Source organism: Zea mays, chromosome 9 (assembly GCF_902167145.1).
Source record: "Zea mays cultivar B73 chromosome 9, Zm-B73-REFERENCE-NAM-5.0, whole genome shotgun sequence".
NCBI lineage: Eukaryota > Viridiplantae > Streptophyta > Magnoliopsida > Poales > Poaceae > Zea > Zea mays.
Genome location: NC_050104.1, coordinates 143,353,265 through 143,373,532, shown reverse-complemented (window position 1 = coordinate 143,373,532; position 20,268 = coordinate 143,353,265). Strand labels below are relative to the sequence as shown.

At 42.2% G+C, this 20,268-nt stretch overlaps 1 protein-coding gene across 4 annotated transcripts; it reads left to right on the top strand.

Moving 5' to 3' along the window:
* Nucleotides 1-279: 279 nt before the first annotated feature.
* LOC103639262 (rab3 GTPase-activating protein catalytic subunit) lies at nt 280-15,365 on the top strand. 4 transcript variants are annotated; one of them, XR_004852798.1, is made up of 22 exons: nt 464-679; nt 1,467-1,510; nt 1,623-1,686; nt 1,766-1,880; nt 1,956-2,043; nt 2,179-2,246; nt 3,047-3,144; nt 3,221-3,392; nt 3,677-3,890; nt 5,455-5,581; nt 5,771-5,880; nt 5,970-6,066; nt 6,690-6,812; nt 6,890-7,023; nt 11,582-11,662; nt 11,744-11,836; nt 11,904-11,983; nt 12,176-12,215; nt 12,427-12,671; nt 12,942-13,119; nt 13,923-14,128; nt 14,679-15,228. XR_004852798.1 is itself a non-coding variant. In XM_035962695.1 (22 exons), exons 6-22 carry the CDS (start codon nt 2,214-2,216, stop codon nt 14,976-14,978), a joined length of 2,316 nt encoding a protein of 771 aa, XP_035818588.1. In that variant the 5' UTR covers nt 464-679; nt 1,467-1,510; nt 1,623-1,686; nt 1,766-1,880; nt 1,956-2,060; nt 2,179-2,213; the 3' UTR covers nt 14,979-15,365. The 4 variants fall into 4 exon arrangements, 3 of the variants coding, with proteins under 3 accessions (XP_008660239.1, XP_008660241.1, XP_035818588.1); XM_035962695.1 differs by having other exon boundaries at nt 1,956-2,060; nt 5,977-6,066; nt 11,912-11,983; nt 14,679-15,365; XM_008662017.4 differs by lacking the exon at nt 1,956-2,043 and having other exon boundaries at nt 280-679; nt 5,977-6,066; nt 11,912-11,983; nt 14,679-15,365.
* The last annotated feature ends 4,903 nt before the right edge of the window (nt 15,366-20,268 follow it).

Here is a 20,268-nt window from a genome sequence, read left to right as displayed (position 1 = left end):
CATTAACGATCCAATCACGGTTAATAGATGAGATTTATAGGGTGTTTGGTTTCTATGGACTAATGTTTAGTCCCTTTGTTTTATTCCTTTTTAGTCTATAAATTGCTAAATATAGAAACTAAAATAAAGTTTTAGTTTCTATATTTGTCAATTTTAGAACTAAAATGGAATAAAATGTAGGGACTAAACATTAGTCCCTAGAAACCAAACACCCCTTTAATCTATACCATCTATTCTTAACAAATAAAAGAAAATCTGTACAGAGCCTTGAATTATACCGGCCCAGCCCTGCATAGGACTACTCCCATCCTGTGAGCCCGCGGCTGTAGAAACTGTCGTGTGTGTGACGAGTTTACCAGCGTACGGTGCCACAATCACCGTCACCAGAAGCACGAACAGAGAACTCGGACCGTCGGTCGACGAGGCATCGGCCATCGACGCAACACTCTCCTCCGCTTCCCTTCTCCTCAGTCGCGGCTCACCCCCTCCCCCTTGCCGATCTAACGGGAACGCGTCTCACAGCTTCCACGCGACTGCACCGTGCCACCCGAGGCTCGCCCCCGCTGAGCCAGCGGAGCGAATCTCCATGGCCTCCACATCCTCCTCCAGGTACGCGAAACATCGTCGGATCGGAGAGGACGATGAGTTGGAGGAGGTTGAGGAGGAGGCCGAAGAGGAGGTATTCGCGCTTTTGCTTCCTTCACGCCTGTGCTCGTAGTTCGGGTTCGATATTTTGGACCAATCGCGTTTGGTTTGGTACTGCCTTTGCGTGATGTGGATTGATATTGGCGTATTGCGCTTTAGTTGCTAGGTTCACAGTTTCAATTGCTGAAGTTTCTGGGCTACTTTGGGAGAAATCAACGGTGTTTTGCTCGCCAAAACCTGCTAGCAATGCATTGGCCTGCAGTTCACGATTCACGAGTGTGTTGGTCACTTGATGTGCTATTTAGGCCCCCTTCGGAACACCGGATTTTTTTCCCGATCCTGTGTTTTTCATTTGAAAAATGAACTGATTCCTGTGAAATTCATATACAATTCTTGATTCCTGTGAAATTCCTATATAGTTTCGTGTGAAATTCCTGCCTTCCAAAGGGGCAGAGTGTTTTGCTTCATAGCATGCATTTGCACGTTTCCTGTAAGAGGCGGAAATACCTGACATTTTTTTCTTTTGGGTTCCTATGTGACAATACTCTGTATGATGATTGATGCTCAATTGCATAATATGTGCCTGTTCATCATGCTACTCGCTTGGTAACTGCAGCTTCCATGCCTTGTTGGGTACCATTTGCCACACTGTTTCGATTGGGAGCATGTAACTTGACATCTTGTAGCTAGTGCTAGTTTTTCTACACTGTTGCTTTATTAGGCTGACTGTGTGCAGCACTGCAGCTCCATGCATTTAAGAAGTCAACATTCTGTTGAGATGGAAAATATGTATTGATTTATTATTTCATTTCTGTCAACAGCTTGAGCGGTTCGATGATTTCACCATTGCTTCGTCATGGGAAAAGTACTGCAAATCTGCAATAATGCTTACAGTGATGCTATCCAAGTTTATTATCCTCATGTTTGGTCAATTTTACTTATGCATAAAGGATTGTTAACAGTTTCTTAACATCTAGGTTTATATCTGAGATAGAGGCTATTTGCCGTCAATGGCTTGCAGATGGCGCAAAGATCTTAATGGTAGAGCTCTGTATGGGGACCTAATATTCATCCTTGTGTGATAATTGATTAATCAGTTAGCTAACATATATTCTTGTAGCAAAAAGGTGCAGAGGGTGTTCCTCCTTTTGAAAACTTATATATGATCAAGCGTGAATTGAAGCATGGGAAAAGAGTCTATTCTATGGAGTACCATTTCATGAAATCTGCAAAAGGTGAGTTTATTTGGTTAAACTATAATACTTTCAGCAAGCTTGTAGAAGGGCAGACCTGGTGATGTAGAAGGGCAGACCATTTCATGAAATCGAAGCAGCCTCTTCACATTTGCGGAGGGAAGACTTGCCTTGGTTTATCCCTTCTCCAGAACCCACTCATGTGGTAGGCTTTGGAACTAGGTCTGCCTTTTTTTACTTTAAGCAAGCTTGTACAGTTGTACGTCATGTTATTTTCCTCCAAATAGCTTTGCTTATTGTTCTTTTTTCTCAATACTCAGTCACTAATATCTATCTGTAGGTCAAAACTCATATTGGGACGATGACACACATAGCATGCAGCTCTCATTTGGAGTTGATGAGTTTTTGGTACTCCCTCCGTTCTTTTTTATTTGTCATGTTTTAGTTCAAAAATAAACTAGCGGACGACAAATATTCAAGAACAGAGGTAGTATTATTTTATTTGTTGCTTTTAGTCCAGTTATACAAGCACCCATTACATGTTTTTTCTGCTGGGTGCATTTGTTTTTTAGGGGAAAACAGCAAGGGAGACCCTTGCTGTGGTGTATATTTATAAATATATATAAACACAAAATAAAATAAAAAATAAAAAACACATTACAAACTTAAAAATTCATGGAGAGAAGAGAGGCTAGCTAAAGGACTGAACGAGGGAGCAGAAAGCATCCTTCTTAGAAGAGTTCAATCTATGAGCTTGAAGAAAAGCCTCAGCAAGATCCTTTCCAAGATGAGAGAGAGGGCATTTTTGCTTCAAAGATGAGTCCGTTGCGTAGCTTCCAGATCTCCCAAGCCCCAATGATCATTAGCTCCATGAAGAAAGGGTGTTGAGTCTGGCGACGCACTCTCTTTAGCATGCCATTGAAATCACAATGAAGCTGCCACTGGATTCCAATCTGAGCCCGCTGGGTGCATTTGTTACTTCAAATATTTGTTTTTTTCTTGTACAGAGTTCTATTTCAGTATAAAGCAATTGCACGTTTGCAGTTTGCCAACCTGAATTACGGTGCAGCAATTTTTTATGTACCTTTCTAAAAAAATTGCCAAGCTCTAATATGTAGTGGAGCACCCAGCACTAAATCTTAATAATTGTGCCCAAGCTAGTTTGCATCATTCAACTCACTAATCGTAGTGTTTTTATGTGCTCACAGATAATTGCTCCGCTGAGTGCCAGTGGTGTGATCCTCGATGATCCAGAATCAACTAAGCTTTTGAGTTCTGTAGCAATTGCTCTTTCTAATTGTGGCAGGTTAGTAAGTTCTAAATATTACCGATTTCTTAACGAGCATTATCACTGTCATTTTACCTAATGATTTTGCATTTAGCAATTGGCCAGCGTTTGTACCAGTTCACGACCCTTCACGGAAAGCCTATATAGGGATTCAAAATCTGGGAACTGTATTTACTCGAAGATTTGAAGCTGACCGAATTGGTAGTCAAGTGCCAATAAGACTCATGCATCTGGAGGGGTTACATGAGCTATTTCTGTCAAAATTTGTGAGTCTGAAAGCTTTTACTGTTTGCTGATGTCTGCGTTCTTCCATAAAATATTATAGTATTTTGCAAAACTAAACAGTTGCCAAAAAGATCAAGATTACCTTTTATTTGTAAGAGAAAAAGATAGCAGTAGCCTACCATTATGCAACACAACATATAGCATTTGAGCTTTGGAATATACCACATACTTCTATTTCTCATTGACTCGTCTCTATTCAGCATGTCGTAACTGTTCTTAATTTGTGCATATTTTAACCTTTGTCTTTCTGTTTTTGACTTTGAAGGTCCTATCCTCGTCAGATTTTCCAGCTAGGGTAAAGGTTCACTTCTCAATGAAGCTTAGCTACAAGACCCCAGAATATGATCATGATAATGAAACTTTAGATTCTGAAGCTACTGAGCCATTGACTGAAAATGAAGTTGTGAACCACCCTAGAAAACTATGGGACGATGATTGCCCTTGGGCAGAGTGGTACTCTGCTGAGGATCCTGTTAAAGGTAACTAAAGTTTTATGACTTTTACAAAGAAAATATGGATAAAAGACTATAATGGGAAGAACCAATGCTAACCATGGGATTGAATCTAAGAGGCACAGATCAACGTCAATAAGCTACCAACACTACCACAGTAGGAGTTCCATCTGCTGTGTTTCCCTAAAAAAAGTTATGAACACTTCAAGAAACTTTCTCCTGAATCATTCCACTTTGCAACTATGTCCTTTCACCACTGAGTAACATAAGGTCAATCTGCTTCGATATATACCATCGATCTCTGTGTGTGTGGGGGGAGGGGGGGGGAGACGGTCCCCAGATATTATATTAAGAAGAAGACCTTTTCACGCAGGTTGAGAAAACCCTTGAACCTCCGCCTCACTCATACATAACGACATCGTAGCCCATGTGAGAATGACCGCGACCTAGGTTGGACCTTTGTGTCAAGAGCAGTGTTCGGCATGGATGTCGGACCTCTACTCCGGAGCTCGTACTCTCGCTCCGTGATAACTCCGGCAGGGTTATGCCCTCGTGCCGCTGACACGCTCACCGGGTTATACCCCCTGGCTCACGGTTTGAGAAGAGAGAGAGATGAGATTGGTTTAACTTGTGTGTCCTTGACTGAGTACGGTTACAAGATATAAATAGCCTGAGGTCCAACCGACCAAAACAGCAGGCTCCTCTAATTTAGGACTAAAATAGCAAGCTAATCTTTGTTTCCTTATTCTTTGTTTCCTTATTCTTTATTTCCTTCTTCTTCGTTTCCTTATTCTTTGTTTCCTTCTTGCGCTGATACTCTTTCCTTCCATTTCTTTCCTTCTCAGTCATGCGTTGATCCTCTTTCCTTCTCAGCGTCCTCTTTCCTTCTCAGCGTCGGCCAGCTGTTTGGCGCGCTCCTGCGCACGGCGCACGTCCCTGGCTCGGCGGCGCCTGGTGTACGTGCGCCCGAACATGACACTTTGACTCCAGCCTGAAATTCACTCCTACGAGAAGTCGAACTCAGGACCTGAGGAATGATACTTAGACCACCTAATCAACTTAGCTAGATGCCCTTTCGCCAATGTTAATCTATCATCAAAACTTTACAATTTCTATTGTCCTATTTTAATGGTAGTTTCACTTTTTAGTTTGAGTTTATCCCATCTTTTACATATTAGATTGTTGTTGTATCAGGGAAATACATAACATAGTCATTGAGATAGAATTTTACCCTTTTGACGCTAAAACTGTTCTCCAAGTAGAAGAAAAATCTCCCTTTCATTGGAAAAAGGAAATAATGAAGTGGACATTTCTTGTTCTGTGACTTCGGTCTTCATAATATAAGAACAACCCTAACATGAGATGATGTGTGTGCATGATACAAGGTAGATTATCATGTATAGCTATTATAACTAGGTCCATATTTCCGATGAGATTTTGGAGGATATATTTGGAAAAGTGTTGTCCCAATCTACAGTGATATTTGCCTGTTGTACATTTGATTTGTTACACCTCATGTTTTCATGTTTTTTCATATCTGATATTTCAAATTGATGTATATTTAGGAACATGATTCACTTGATTGTCCTAGGTTTTGAGTTGACTGCCATCTGGGGAGAGAGGACATTTGAAGAGACCCTTGAGATGGCTGAAGTGGAAAATGCCTCGTCCTTTGATGCTGATAGCTGGTTCCTTCACCCAGTTGTATCTCGATACATGTAACCTTTTTTTATTTGTAAATCCCTTGTTAACCTTTTGCAAGTAATTTCCATTTCATAAAGTATATGCATTATATCTAGCCTTTGCATCAACACTCACCATTAATAGGTGTCTCATACACAAATAATATATTGTTTTGTCATATGCTGGATGTTCTTTTTTAACTTATGTTAAACTTAACATTGTAGGGTAGATGATTCTATTGGAAAATTTGTTGGGTTTGCATCCCAGCTACATCTTCTAGTAAATGCATATGAATCATCAGTGGAGGCACAATTTCTAGAAGACTTTGTTGCAGGTTAAGAACTTGATACAAGTCACAGTACCTTCCAAGCGATCCTAGTTATCTTCTAGCAATTTGTTTCTAATTTTATTTTTCCATGCTAGGTAGCAGATACTTCAGGCCAGGATAATGCAAAATCTACTGCTACTGTGCCTCCACCATCAGTTATTGATCGTGTTATGAAAGATCTTTTCAGTGATGGTATTTATTTATCCTCATTTTTTCCTTGAAGGAACTTAGTTACTGAATCAAAACATTACTGAGCACAATGGAGCCAATCTCTTATGAAGTTCATTGCTGTCAGTCTGAAGAATCCAAAATGTTGAGTTTGCGTTAGATTGAGAGTATATGATTCTATAAGTAGGCCGGTTCATATGGTACTTCTTGCATGCTATTTAAATATAGCACTTTGTGTAATTAGACATCAGTTAATCCGAACCTTAGAATGATCTGCTAGCCTTTGCAGAAAAGGAATTTTAGTACCATGCTGCTCTCTTTGGTACCTTCATCAAGTGGTGGCAGCATCAGAGACTTACTTCAGCATTCAATATGTGTGGTTGTCTTGCTTGATCTGATAGTTACCTAATGTGTGCAAACTTCATGAGCTGCTGAGCATAAAGTAATATCAATGCTTGCTTTTGAGGTTGTAGATAGTGATCAGCTTTGCTGAATTTGTAAACTGAAACTCCACTAAAAAATGATGAATGTCATTGATTAGGGAGAAACAGATAAATGTATCATGGCATCCCGTTTCATTTCATTCCTGCGCCCGTCGCTTCAAATTCATTTTCTAGATAAAAAACTCTTATGCTTCTGTTTATCAGAGACTGGCAACTATATGGAAGCAGAAAACAAGTATAGTCGTGCTATGCGAGGTGCACCTGCAGATTCACTTTTTGGCCAGTTCTGTTTGCATGCACTGTGGTTTGGCAACTGCAATATATGCGGTCTGTATCATGTGCTGACTTCTCTTTTGATTTGTGATTTTTGGAGACCTTTATTGATAAAAGACCCATTTTGCCAGCAATTGCTACACTATGGATTGATTTTGTGCGGGAAATTCGTTGGTGCTGGGAGGAATCAGAAAGATTGCCTAGGATGAAAAGCACTTCAAGCATTGATCTCTCTTCTTGTCTTATCCACCAAAAGTTACAAATGGTACACCACAACTTTTTTTTGACTCTACAGCCGCATTTCCCCGTACAAGATTATAACAGGCGAGAGAAAGTGTTATTTATTTAGGATTAAAGTGCGCTGGCGATCCCTAATCTTGTTCAGGTATGTCAAGCCGGTCCCTAAACTCAGAATAGCCGATTAAGTCCCTAAACATTGTTCCGGTGTCATTTTAGTCCAATGGCTGTGGACATGACCTGGTTAGGGTGGACGACAGCTAACTAGGTCATGTTCACGGCCAATGGACTAAAATGACACCGGAACAATGTTTAGAGACCTAATCGGCTATTCTGAGAGTTTAGGGACCGGCTTGACACACCTGAACAAGTTTAGGGACAACCAACACACTTTACTCTTTATTTAGGTACATTGTTGCTTGGTGCACCATGATTAAATGTCATGGTATATGAGTTTAACACTGTGTGTTGCCATGGATATATTTTAAAAAGGAACACACATATAAAAGTACTCTAGCATGGCTATGTCTTTCACTTGGCTCAGCCAATGCATGCTCTCTGCTCCACTTCCATGCCAGGACACCAAGCTCTAATATGGCCCATGTCGTCATGTATTTGCCACTATGATCAACATTCAACAGAGCCTGCCCTATATTACTGCCAGCACCTCCTTGAGTTGTGCTGATCATGGCCAAGAACTTGGTCCTGCTCTGGCTGTGGATATATTGGGGGCTCTGAACTGAAGACACTTTCTTAGATAACTGTGGAGATTACAAGCAGGAAGGACTCTTGTCTGCCCTCCCTTGGAGGCTCTGGACTCCTAATTTTCCTTACCCTCTCCTCTCTATGCGACTTATATAGTCCTGCTGTCTAACATATCTAACCAGTCTCCTATATTTAAGCTAATCTCCCTAACCATTAACAGCTGGGGCATCCCCCTCTTTAGCCAGCTATTGGGATATATTTGGGCCCCTATGCTGATATGTATGTCCACAAAAGCATCAATAACACTTCCTAAGAAACAGCGCATCCTCAAGCTGGAATAGAGGATAGTCCAGAAATCCGAGAGGTACTCCCTGTTGGAGATAACTCATCTCTGTTAGCCAGAGGCTTTTGATTATATAGAGGTACAGAACCTTGGCAGCCGCACACCTCTTGGGCTGCCCAAGGTCTTTAAAGACTGTAATTAACTAACACAGTTATCTAGGAAATGCTTAGGAAGCAGGGCTTATTAACTACACTCCCATGTAGCATCAGCAGGAGAATGCCCCACCACTGGACCAAAAGTTGACATGCATCCAGATTGAGTGGAGCGCGAACAGCCTTTTGTGGAACTGGAAGAACTCGACCACGTTTGGTAGGAGGCAGCGGCAGAAGTTTTTCTGGTGGCATGCCCACAAACTTCTTTAGGAATAACACATGAAAGACATTATGGGTGTGAGTTTGGGGAGGAAGGGCCAGGTGGTATGTCAGGCTGCCAATGCGCTCCTCTACTTGGAAAGGACCATAGAATTTGGGTGCTAGTTTACCAGTTGACTTCTTGGTGATCTCAGATGCGTGATGATGATGCAATTTGAGCCAAACCCAGCCGCCTACTTCAAAAGAGAAAGCACGGTGGCCTGCATCATAAAGCTGCTTCATAAGGTCCTGCGCGCGGCACAGACGCTCCTTGATATCCCACAGAGAGACATCTCGCTCAATGAGCTGCTTGTCCACTGCCTGAACCTTTGCACGCCCAGCTGTATGACTGATCAAAGGAGGTTGGGGGGGGGGATTGCCGTAGACAACCTGAAATGGTGTGGTCTTGAGTGCTGACTGATAGGAAGTGCTGTAACAATATTCTGCCCATGGAAGCAACTGAAGCCAACTTTTGGGATGATCACCTTCTAGGCAGCAAAGGTACACATATAAACTGCGATTGGTGACTTCAGACTGACTGTCTGTCTGGGTGTGAAACGCCGTGCTCATGCACAACTGAGTACCTGTGAGGGAGAAGAACTCAGACCGAATTGCATTGGTAAAGACAGGGGACAGGGTCCCGATCGCTGACAATCGAACATGAAATGTCATGCTGGTGTACAATGTTGTCAAAGAAAAGCCCAGACAACTGAAATTTCTGTGCAAGGATGACTGAGAGCGATGAAGTGGCTATACTTGGAGAAATGATCCACCACGGTAAGTATCACCGATTTGCCCTTCCCTTTGGGAAACCTTCGACAAAGTCCATGGCAATATCTGCCCAAACTGACCTGGGAATTTCTAGCGGCTGCAACAGCCCAGCAGGATGAAGATGCTCTGACTTGTTGCACTGCCACATGTTTCACCCTTTGATGAAATCACGGACCTGGCAAGTTGCGTGAGGGTGGAAAAAAGAATCCTGGAGCCGCTGCAGTGTCTTCTGTGCGGTGGCGAGGATCTATGGCCAAAACACCGAGGAAGAAGGCACAAAAATGCACCCCTTGTGCAGCACCAGGCCATCGACTACAGACCAATCAGGAGATGCCAAGCCTTGCTCAATTTGCTGCCGCATCTTGATGATGTCTGGATGTTGGGCAGCCTCCTTGTGGAAGTCATGGAAGAGCTGAAATATCAGTGTAGAGAGCAGGTGCATGGCTGCTTGATCCTCATCCTGGCGAGACGAGAGATATGGATTTTTGCCATTACAAAGAATGGGCTTCGCAAAATTGCCATCAGGCTCACATTTTATAGACTCAGATGGACCCACAAGCCAGAGACTCAGTGGCAATTATAAACTAGGAGACAATCTTTGTAATGGCAAAAATACAAATTTCTCGAGACAGAGCATCCACCATGGTATTTGTTTTGCAAGGTTTAAATTCAATGCTAAAATCATACAGCCGAAGAGCTTGCTCACCCACATATGCTGTGGTATGGTAGATAGGCGCTGGTCAAGGAGGAATTTGAGAGCGCAGTGGTAGGTGCGGACAAGGAAGGGCCACGTCCACAGGTATAGCCGCCAATGCCCGACACGACAGCATTGACGAGACCAATAAGCTCGCGCTCATAAGTGGCAAGTTTCCCATGCTGCAATGCGTGGCTGCAGAAAGCATGGGACCAGCATCCTGATGCAGTGATGCAGGATTTGCCCCAAACCCGATGTATCACAGTTGATGATGAATGACTTGTCGAAGTCAGGCAACTGCAGTACTGGGCTTGCTGTCAAGGCCTGCTTGAGCGCCGCAAAAAAGGTCACAGCCTCGGGAGACCATGGAAAGGCCTACTTGAGAAGCAGGGTGAATGGCGAGCAATGACGCCATAGTCACGCCTGTCAATCCCAGAAAGCCACAGAGTGCTTATGGTGTTTTTGGTGGTGGCCAGGCATGCATGGCTTCCACCTTGGAGGAATCCATGGACATGCCCCCAGCTGATATGATGTGGCCCAAGCAGGCTACAGTATGGCTGCCAAAGATGCACTTGTTGTGCTTCACTGAGAGTTGGTGGTGTTGGCGCAGCATGACGAGGACAAAACGAACATGCTCAAATGCTCGGACCACGAAGCACTGTAAATCAGAATACCTACGTTGGTTTGTTCTGATGAGCTCGAAAGGTTCTGAACTGAAGACACTTTATTAGATAAATGTGGAGATTACAAGCATTAAGGACTCCTGTCCGCCCTCCCTAGGAGGCAGTTGGAGGCTCTGGACTTAAGATTCCTAATTCTGCTTACCCTATCCTCTTCTCTATGCGGCTTATGTAGTCCTGCTCCTGCTCCTGTCGCTTAACATATGTAACCAACTCCTATATTTAAGCTAATCTTCCTAACCATCAACAGCTGAAACATCCCCCTCTTTAGCCAGTTGTTGGGGTATCTTTGAGCACCTATGCTGATGCGCACGGCCCACAGAAACATCAATAACAGGATAGGTAATTTCATCTGATATCAAAGGACAAATCTGATGGACACTATGGGGGTGTTGGGAAAAAATTACAGGGAATTTTTAAGACAACAAAATATTTTAAGGTTATTTCTTGTCCTTTTTGAAGTGATAGAGTGGGGTACTTACGAGTGGTTGATATACAATCAGTCCTGGAGAAAAAGCCCACACCTTATTGATTCTGTTATTCGAGCAATGTATACAGTCTGCACTATTGGGGACTGGCTTAGGGCATGATGCATTAATTACCTCCTGTCCCTTGTGCCGAGTGAGAGCTAAATTTAGGTCATTGTTGTTTTTCCCTTGTAAAGGTCGTACATTGGTTCTTTGTATATCTGATTGGTGTGGGTGTATGACTGTTTTAAGGGTTCTTAACCCTTTCCATAATATAATGATATGTAGTTCTCTTGTGTTTTCGAGAAAAAAGAAAGCAAGGTATACAATCCCATGCAATCTCATGGATTCTCATTTGCTTCTGCAAGCTGCTGTTTGTAGAAGGATTCACCTGTTTTTTCACTAGCATCTCATAAATTGGTACTGGAAGCTATTTGTTAGTTATATTATGAATGGAGCATTAGGTTTTGGCAAAGATTCTAAAAAATAATTCACTCGATCCTTATGTTTTTAGGGCCTTAGGGGTGACCTGTTTTGCCAGCGTATTAAATCAATTGTCTTTTTCTCTCCTTGAAGCTCACGATATGCATTGAGAGGAAGAGATCACTGAACCGTGAGAAAGGTACTGGCTACAAAGATGAGACTTCAAATAGTACGGTAATAATACTCCCATTCAATGTCTATTTGGAAATAAAAAACAATTTAATGTTAAAGTTGCTAACTCATAATTAATAGCAGGCAGTGAACAAGTCTAGGAAAGGATCAGCTGGTGTTGTGCCTAAAATGATGCTCCTGAATACGTTTCAGGAAATGCATGCTCCATATACTCAGGTTCTGTTTGCCCTTTTCTTCAGGTTTAATATTGTGATCCACATGCACCCCCTTATGTTTCCATTAGTTCCTTAGGATGCACCTTTGATGACCGAAGATATGCATGAAGAAAGGCTCCATGCAGCTGAAGCTTTTGGCAATGCCATTGTAAGTTCTTAAACTTGCTGTTGTATGCATGAAAGGATGAAATCCCTTTCTGATTCATAGGTTTATCCAAAGAACTACAGTATGTCTGTTAATTGGATTATATGTACTACTGGCTCTATTGCATGCTGGACCTATCTACCTAAATAAGATCAAATTTACAAGAAATTACATAGCGTTCATCTGTTCCTACAGGGTCTATCTGGACAGCTGGAAAGGGATATATTATGTTCCGGTAAGATTTTGTGGGAACAACATGACATTTCACTTGTTACATAACTTGTTAATGTTTCTCGAGTCTATCTTCAGGAATTTTCTTTTACTTCATCTAATTTATGAGCAATGACCAAAGCTTTTGAAGAAGTTATTCTACTTTTCCTCTTTGTTGCATGTATTGTGGAACTTTTTCATTTGCTACTAATTAGGAAGCTCTGCTCCTTGATTAGATATGTCTGCTTTTAAAGCTGCAAACCCAGATGCTGTCTTTGAAGATTTTATTCGGTGGCATTCACCTGGTGAATGGTTGAGCGAGGACAAAACAGATGGTAATGCAGGCTGGCCTCCCAAAGGAAAGCTTTCTCACCGTATGTCCCAACATGGGAATGTGTGGCGCAAAATCTGGAATGATGCTCTGCCATTGCCTGTTTCTGAACAGAAGTCTTTGCTTGACCCTGTTCGGGAAGGAGAAAAGGTACTACCCATGTGCTGGTAATTTCATCATCTTATTACTTATAGGATGGTTGGCGGCATTTTGTGTTAGAAAGTTACTCTCTCCATTACAAATTGCAAGTCGTTTTGGCTTTTCCACAACTTAAGCCACACATTCATTTAGCTGGATGATCACTTTTAAAAGAAGAACCATGACATTCAATTCTTCATGAATATTAGATAGCATCTTAGCTCTTACTATCGGTAAAATAGTAGTGTGCTACTTATTGAACTTTTTATATGTGATTCGCAGGTGCTTCATTACCTTGAAACTTTAAGGCCACAGCAGCTCCTTGAACAAATGGTGTGTACAGCTTTCAAATCATCAGCTGATATCCTGAATAAGACCATGTATGGTGGCTTCAAGGAAATGAAGACAAAAATGGATCGACTATATGTCACCATGGCGTCAACACTGAAATCTTTTCTAGGTACTACTATACTTTCCATACAGCTATGTCAACTGTAGACTTACGTTTTGAAAGAAGTATTGATGGATTGATGTTCACAGAAGACCTCTTCTAAAGATAACCTTTTGTGTTCGTTTATCCTTCTATTTGTTTAACAATGCAACCAATATCTAGTTTGAAATGTGTAAGGCCGTTGAGAATATTGTTCATTGACGGTACAGCTTTAAAACAGTCTGGATTGTTAGCTGTAAGCCAGCCATCCTGTACTAGTGTTGTGTTGTGGGGGAATCGGACCCAGACTATGCAGGTGGTAATCGTGATCGGCAACGAGGTTGTTCACATCTGTTAGGATGTGAAAAATGGCAGCTTGTATATTCCATAGGGCCCAAAGGGCAAAAGTACATGTGGTAACATTTACAGAGAGAACCCTAGGTTCCAGGGAAAATACACTACAAGAAAACAATATCTTTACACTGACAACATCGATGCCCTATTTTGGGTAGAGTAGAGGGATAGGTGGAGATTATCTCATTGCTTAGCTTTCGAGGATATATCAGATGGGTTTACATAGGCAACAAGCCAACCAATCTCCAATCATTTCTCACAAGCTTACAAACCAATCAACAAATCAATTCTGCTAACAAACTCTAAACGAATGGTTAACTCTGATGAAACTAACTGAAGATGATGCCGCATAACCTGTCGCTGGATTCTTGCCACCGTGAGAGTGGTGCTTGCTCCACATAATAACTGGAGTGGAGAGAACTTTGAGGATGTTGAGCACTGGTTACTGGCATGAATACTTTGGCCCTTGTTTTTAACAGGGAATTCTGATGTCAATGATTTGGTTGGAGGCCTGAAACGGCTTTGTCAAGTTTTTGAGCACATCGAGAAGTTACTGATTCTTGCTGCTTCCATCAATCGGAAGCTTATTGATGCTCCACGACTAGCTCAAGCAATATTTTACGACTACTACAACTTCTACCTTCCAAAAATGGGAACTAGCCTGGAAAGCATTTGCTATGAGAAGGTAAATCCTATGTTCTTTACCCTCAGTTGTTACACAAGCAATCATTTACAGGAACAAAAATTAATGTAACTAAAATGTCAGTATCTGATTTAATTTGCTCGTGCATTGCTTATGCCTAAAATCATGAACGATGTGGTTCTTGAAATTTATCTGACAGCTATTAGACACTGAAAACTCAAGGGTTTCCATAATATGAAAATATTGTTCTACTACCTAGGTTTTTCTCTACAAGTTGGTGGTAGTCATTACGTATTACAGCCATGTCAGAACTTCTGATTTGTATTAATAGTAAGCTGCAAGTTTCTTCTCTGTCACACTGTTTTTCTTACCATTTTTGGCCAGACCATGTGGCCATGTTGGGGCGGACTAGTGATATTTTCATTCCTCACGGTGTGCTTTTCTTTCTGTTTTTAGTTTACTCCAAATCTTCTTTATTGTAAGACTGATATTACTCTTAGTTTCTTGCTGTGCCTAGGCAAGCTGTTATTTTCTTTTGCTAATAAATTATCTTGGGCTACGTTCCTGATATTCTATTAATATTCTGTATTAGGAGTTCACAACTAAGGAAAAGGTCGGGATGTATGAGAGAGATGCTGTGTCGAACCTGTTTCCTCCCCCTACTGCTAATCAGTCTTGGAGGAAAGTTTTGAGCATGGGAAATCTTCTGAACGGCCATGAACCGATGCAAAGGGAAATCATATTCTCAGTCCAGGAGAGAATAAGCAACGGTCATTATTCGAGCCCAACCCCATTATGTACCAACAATGAGAAGATCCAGACACATAGGATGTATATATCTGGGACATCTAATGACCTTTGGGTTGCATTGTCTGTAACGTCCTGGGATTGAGCTGCACGATGTATGAGAGGAGCAATTGGTGTTTTAATTAGCTTAGAATCCCGTTGGTGCAGATAAACTATCATTGTATTTTTTTTTTGTTGGATGTACCAGAAGTCCAGAAGGGGCCACCAGGACATGGCTAGTGACGCACTGAGGACAAGCATCCATTTTTGACATCAGATCAAAGTATTGATTATTTACGTCTTGTAGCAGTCAGAACTCAGAAATGCTAATATATTCTTGGCTTCCTCTAGAGAAATGGTTGTAGACAAGCTCTATTTGGCTGACGTTTTTGGTCTGTTAGGTGGTGGGCTGGTGAGTTGCAACACACACACTGGGGTTGATGTACGTAAACATCTTGTATGACTTTTGCAATGAGCTAGGCTTTGTTCAATACTCGAGTCCATGAAATTTTCAATATTTGATATCTGCCCGCATTTTTTTAGATGGGTTCATCCCATGTATTCGCAGTTCGCACAAATATTAGAACTCAGCCCTTCTAGGACTAATTTTTAGTTATTCTATTTTATTTCATTTTAGTCCGTAAATTGCTAAATACGGAAACTAAAACTCTAAAAATTTATGAACTAAAATGGAATACAATGGAGCGGTTGTTTGTTTTGGATTATAATATGCTTAGATTATATAATCTAACTTATTTTAAACTAAATGTTAGTTTAAAATAAGTTAAATTATATAATCTGGTCGGATTATAATCCCAAATAAACATGTTCTAAAATAGTCCTAAGAAACCAAACATCCCTTAGGAATCTCATTCAATACCTCACATAAATATCTGGTACGTTTATCTTAAAGTAAGTTAGGCCCCTTTTAGGATATTTTATAACCGAGGGGTTAGTGATTTTGTCTCAAAAAGTAGATGTATTAGAACTATCTTTTGTTAAATATCTTAAGTTTAACTAGATTTATACACAAAATTAGTGACATTGACACTTGAGAAGAGATAAGAAAGTGCTCTCACTGCATATTTTCAGAAGGAACCAGACATTTTCGGTGGACCACCGGAGATAGCACCGGATACGTGTAAGGCTTACACATGTTGCACAGCTTTTCAATAAAGCACAATAGTTTTATGTGCACCGGCTATGCCTCACCATACGTATTCGATGCAACATCATATGGTGCAGCGGACAAGGCACTCAAAGAGTATATGAAAGTCGCCTAGAGGGGGGGTGAATAGGGCGAAACTGAAATTTACAAATATAAACACAATTACAACCCGGGTTAGCGTTAGTAATAAAGAAACGAGTCCGCGAGAGAGGGTGCAAAACAAATCGCAAGCAAATAAAGAATGTGACACGCGGATTTGTTTTACCGAGGTTCGGTTCTTGCAAACCTACTCCCCGTTGAGGAGGCCACAAAGGCCGGGTCTCTTTCAACCCTTCTCTCTCTCAAACGATCCCTCGGATCGAGTGAGCTTTCTCTTCTCAATCACTTGGAACACAAAGTTCCCACAAGGACCACCACAAGTTTGGTGTCTCTTGCCTCAATTTACAAGTGAGTTTGATCGTAATGAAAGAATCAAGAAGGAAGAAAGCAATCCAAGCGCAAGAGCTCGAAAGAACACAAGCAAATCACTCTCTCTAGTCACTATGGCGTTGTGTGAAATTTGGAGAGGATTTGATCTCTTTTGTGTGTCTAGAATTGAATGCTAGAGCTCTTGTAGTAGTTGGGAAGTGGAAAACTTGGATGCAATGAATGGTGGGGTGGTTGGGGTATTTATAGCCCCAACCACCAAAAGTGGCCGTTGGGAGGCTGTCTGCACGATGGCGCACCGGACAGTCCGGTGCACACCGGACAGTCCGGTGCACACCGGACAGTCCGGTGCCCCCTGCCACGTCATCACTGTCGTTGGATTCTGACCGTTGGAGCTTCTGACTTGTGGGCCCGCCTGGGTGTCCGGTGCACATTGTCCGGTGTGCCAGTATGGGCGCGCCTGACTTCTGCGCGCGCTGCGCGCGCATTTAATGCGCCGCAGGTAGCCGTTGGCGCGGAGGTAGCCGTTGCTCCGGAGTTGCACCGGGCAGTCCGGTGCACACCGGACAGTCCGGTGAATTATAGCGGACTAGCCGTTGGAGTTTCCCGAAGCTGGCGAGTTCCGGAGGCCGCTCTTCCTTGGCGCACCGGACACTGTCCGGTGTACACCGGACAGTCCGGTGAATTATAGCGCGAGTGCCTCTGGAAATTTCCGAAGGTGGCGAGTTCGAGTCGGAGTCCTCTGGTGCACCGGACACTGTCCGGTGTACACCGGACAGTCCGGTGCGCCAGACCAGAGGTGCCTTCGGTTCCCACTTTGCTCCTTTGTTGAATCCAAAACTTGGTCTTTTTATTGGCTGAGTGTGAACCTTTTATACCTGTATAATCCATACACTTGGGCAAACTAGTTAGTCCAATTATTTGTGTTGGGCAATTCAACCACCAAAATTAATTAGGGACTAGGTGTAAGCCTAATTCCCTTTCAATCTCCCCCTTTTTGGTGATTGATGTCAACACAAACCAAAGCAAATATAGAAGTGCATAATTGAACTAGTTTGCATAATGTAAGTGTAAAGGTTGCTTGGAATTGAGCCAATATAAATACTTACAAGATATGCATGGATTGTTTCTTTCTTATATAACATTTTGGACCACGTTTGCACCACATGTTTTGTCTTTGCAAATTCTTTTGTAAATCTATTTCAAAGTTCTTTTGCAAATAGTCAAAGGTAAATGAATAAGATTTTGAGAAGCATTTTCAAGATTTGAAATTTTCTCCCCCTGTTTCAAATGCTTTTCCTTTGACTAAACAAAACTCCCCCTAAAAGAGATTCTCCTCTTAGTGTTCAAGAGGGTTTTGATATATCATTTTGAAATACTACTTTCTCCCCCTTTTGAACACAATAGGACACCAATTGAAAATATTCAACACTTAAGTTTTTGAAATTGGTGGTGGTGCGGTCCTTTTGCTTTGGGCTCTTACTCTCTCCCCCTTTGGCATGAATCGCCAAAAACGGAATCATTAGAGCCCTAGAAGTGGTATCTTCCTCTTTGGTCATAAATAAATGAGTTAAGATTATACCAAAGACGAAGTCCTTTTGCTTGGTGCTCATGGTTTCTCCCCCTAGAACGGAGAGTTGCTTGGAGCTACGGCGAGGGATGAGTTACGTAGTGGAAGCCTTTGTCTTTGCCGAAGACTCCAATTCCCTTTCAATACACCTATGACTTGGTTTGAAATAGACTTGAAAACACATTAGTCATAGTATATGAAAGAGATATGATCAAAGGTATATAAATGAGCTATGTGTGCAATCTAGCAAAAGAAGTTCCTAGAATCAAGAATATTGAGCTCATGCCTAAGTTTGTTAAAAGATTGTTCATCAAGAGGCTTGGTAAAGATATCGGCTAATTGATCTTTAGTATTAATGTAAGAAATCTCGACATCTCCCTTTTGTTGGTGATCCCTCAAAAAGTGATACCGAATGGCTATGTGTTTAGTGCGGCTGTGCTCGACAGGATTGTCGGCCATTTTGATTGCACTCTCATTATCACATAGCAAAGGGACTTTGGTCAATTTGTAACCGTAGTCCCGCAGGGTTTGCCTCATCCAAAGCAATTGCGCGCAACAATGGCCTGCGGCAATATACTCGGCTTCGGTGGTGGAAAGAGCGACTGAATTTTGCTTCTTTGAAGCCCAAGACACCAAGGATCTTCCCAAGAACTGGCAAGTCCCCGATGTGCTCTTCCTATTGATTTTGCACCCCGCCCAATCGGCATCCGAATAACCAATCAAATCAAATGTGGATCCCCGAGGGTACCAAAGCCCAAACTTAGGAGTATAAGCTAAGTATCTCAAGATTCGTTTCACGGCCGTAAGGTGAGCTTCCTTAGGGTCGGCTTGGAATCTTGCACACATGCATACGGAAAGCATAATATCCGGTCGAGATGCACATAAATAGAGTAACGATCCTATCATCGACCGGTATACCTTTTGATCCACGGACTTACCTCCCGTGTCGAGGTCGAGATGCCCATTGGTTCCCATGGGTGTCTTTGGGCTTGGCATCCTTCATCCAAACTTGGTTAGAATGTCTTGAGTGTACTTCGTTTGGCTGATGAAGGTGCCCTCTTGGAGTTGTTTGACTTGGAATCCTAGAAAATACTTCAACTCCCCCATCATAGACATCTCGAATTTCTGTGTCATGATCCTACTAAATTCCTCACAAGTAGATTCGTTAGTAGACCCAAATATGATATCATCAACATAAATTTGGCATACAAACAAATCATTTTCAAGAGTCTTAGTGAATAGAGTAGGATCGGCTTTACCGACTTTGAAGCCATTAGCAATAAGGAAATCTCTAAGGCATTCATACCATGCTCTTGGGGCTTGCTTGAGCCCATAAAGCGCCTTAGAGAGCTTATAGACATGGTTAGGATACTCATTGTCTTCAAAGCCGGGAGGTTGCTCAACATAGACCTCTTCCTTGATTGGTCCATTGAGGAAAGCACTTTTCACGTCCATTTGATAAAGCTTAAAGCCATGGTAAGTAGCATAGGCTAATAATATACGAATTGACTCAAGCCTAGCTACGGGTGCATAGGTTTCACCGAAATCCAAACCTTCGACTTGGGAGTATCCCTTGGCCACAAGTCGAGCTTTGTTCCTTGTCACCACACCATGCTCATCTTGCTTGTTGCGGAAGACCCATTTGGTTCCTACAACATTTTGATTAGGACGTGGAACTAAATGCCATACCTCATTTCTAGTGAAGTTGTTGAGCTCCTCTTGCATTGCCACCACCCAATCCGAATCTTGGAGTGCTTCCTCTACCCTGTGTGGCTCAATAGAGGAAACAAAAGAGTAATGTTCACAAAAATGTGCAACACGAGATCGAGTAGTTACCCATTTATGAATGTCGCCGAGGATGGTGTCGACGGGGTGATCTCGTTGGATTGCTTGGTGGACTCTTGGGTGTGGCGGCCTTTGTTCCTCATCCTCCTTGTCTTCCTCATTTGCATCTCCCCCTTGATCAATGCCATTATCTTGAGGTCGCTCATTTGCTTGATCTTCTACTTCATCAACTTGAGCTTCATCCTCATTTTGAGTCGGTGGAGATGCTTGCATGGAGGAGGATGGTTGATCTTGTGCTTTTGGAGGCTCTTCGGATTCCTTAGGACATACATCCCCAATGGACATGTTCCTTAGCGCGATGCATGGAGCCTCTTCTTCACCTATCTCATCAAGATCAACTTGCTCTACTTGAGAGCCGTTAGTTTCATCAAACACAACGTCACATGA

Coding starts and splice junctions, on each gene's coding strand:
- LOC103639262 (XM_008662017.4), top strand. CDS start 587: ATGGCCTCCACATCCTCCTCCAGGTACGCGAAACATCGTCGGATCGGA. Junction 3,891..5,454: donor TGCTGAGGATCCTGTTAAAG/GTAACTAAAGTT, acceptor TGATTGTCCTAG/GTTTTGAGTTGACTGCCATC. Junction 14,129..14,678: donor AAAGCATTTGCTATGAGAAG/GTAAATCCTATG, acceptor ATTCTGTATTAG/GAGTTCACAACTAAGGAAAA.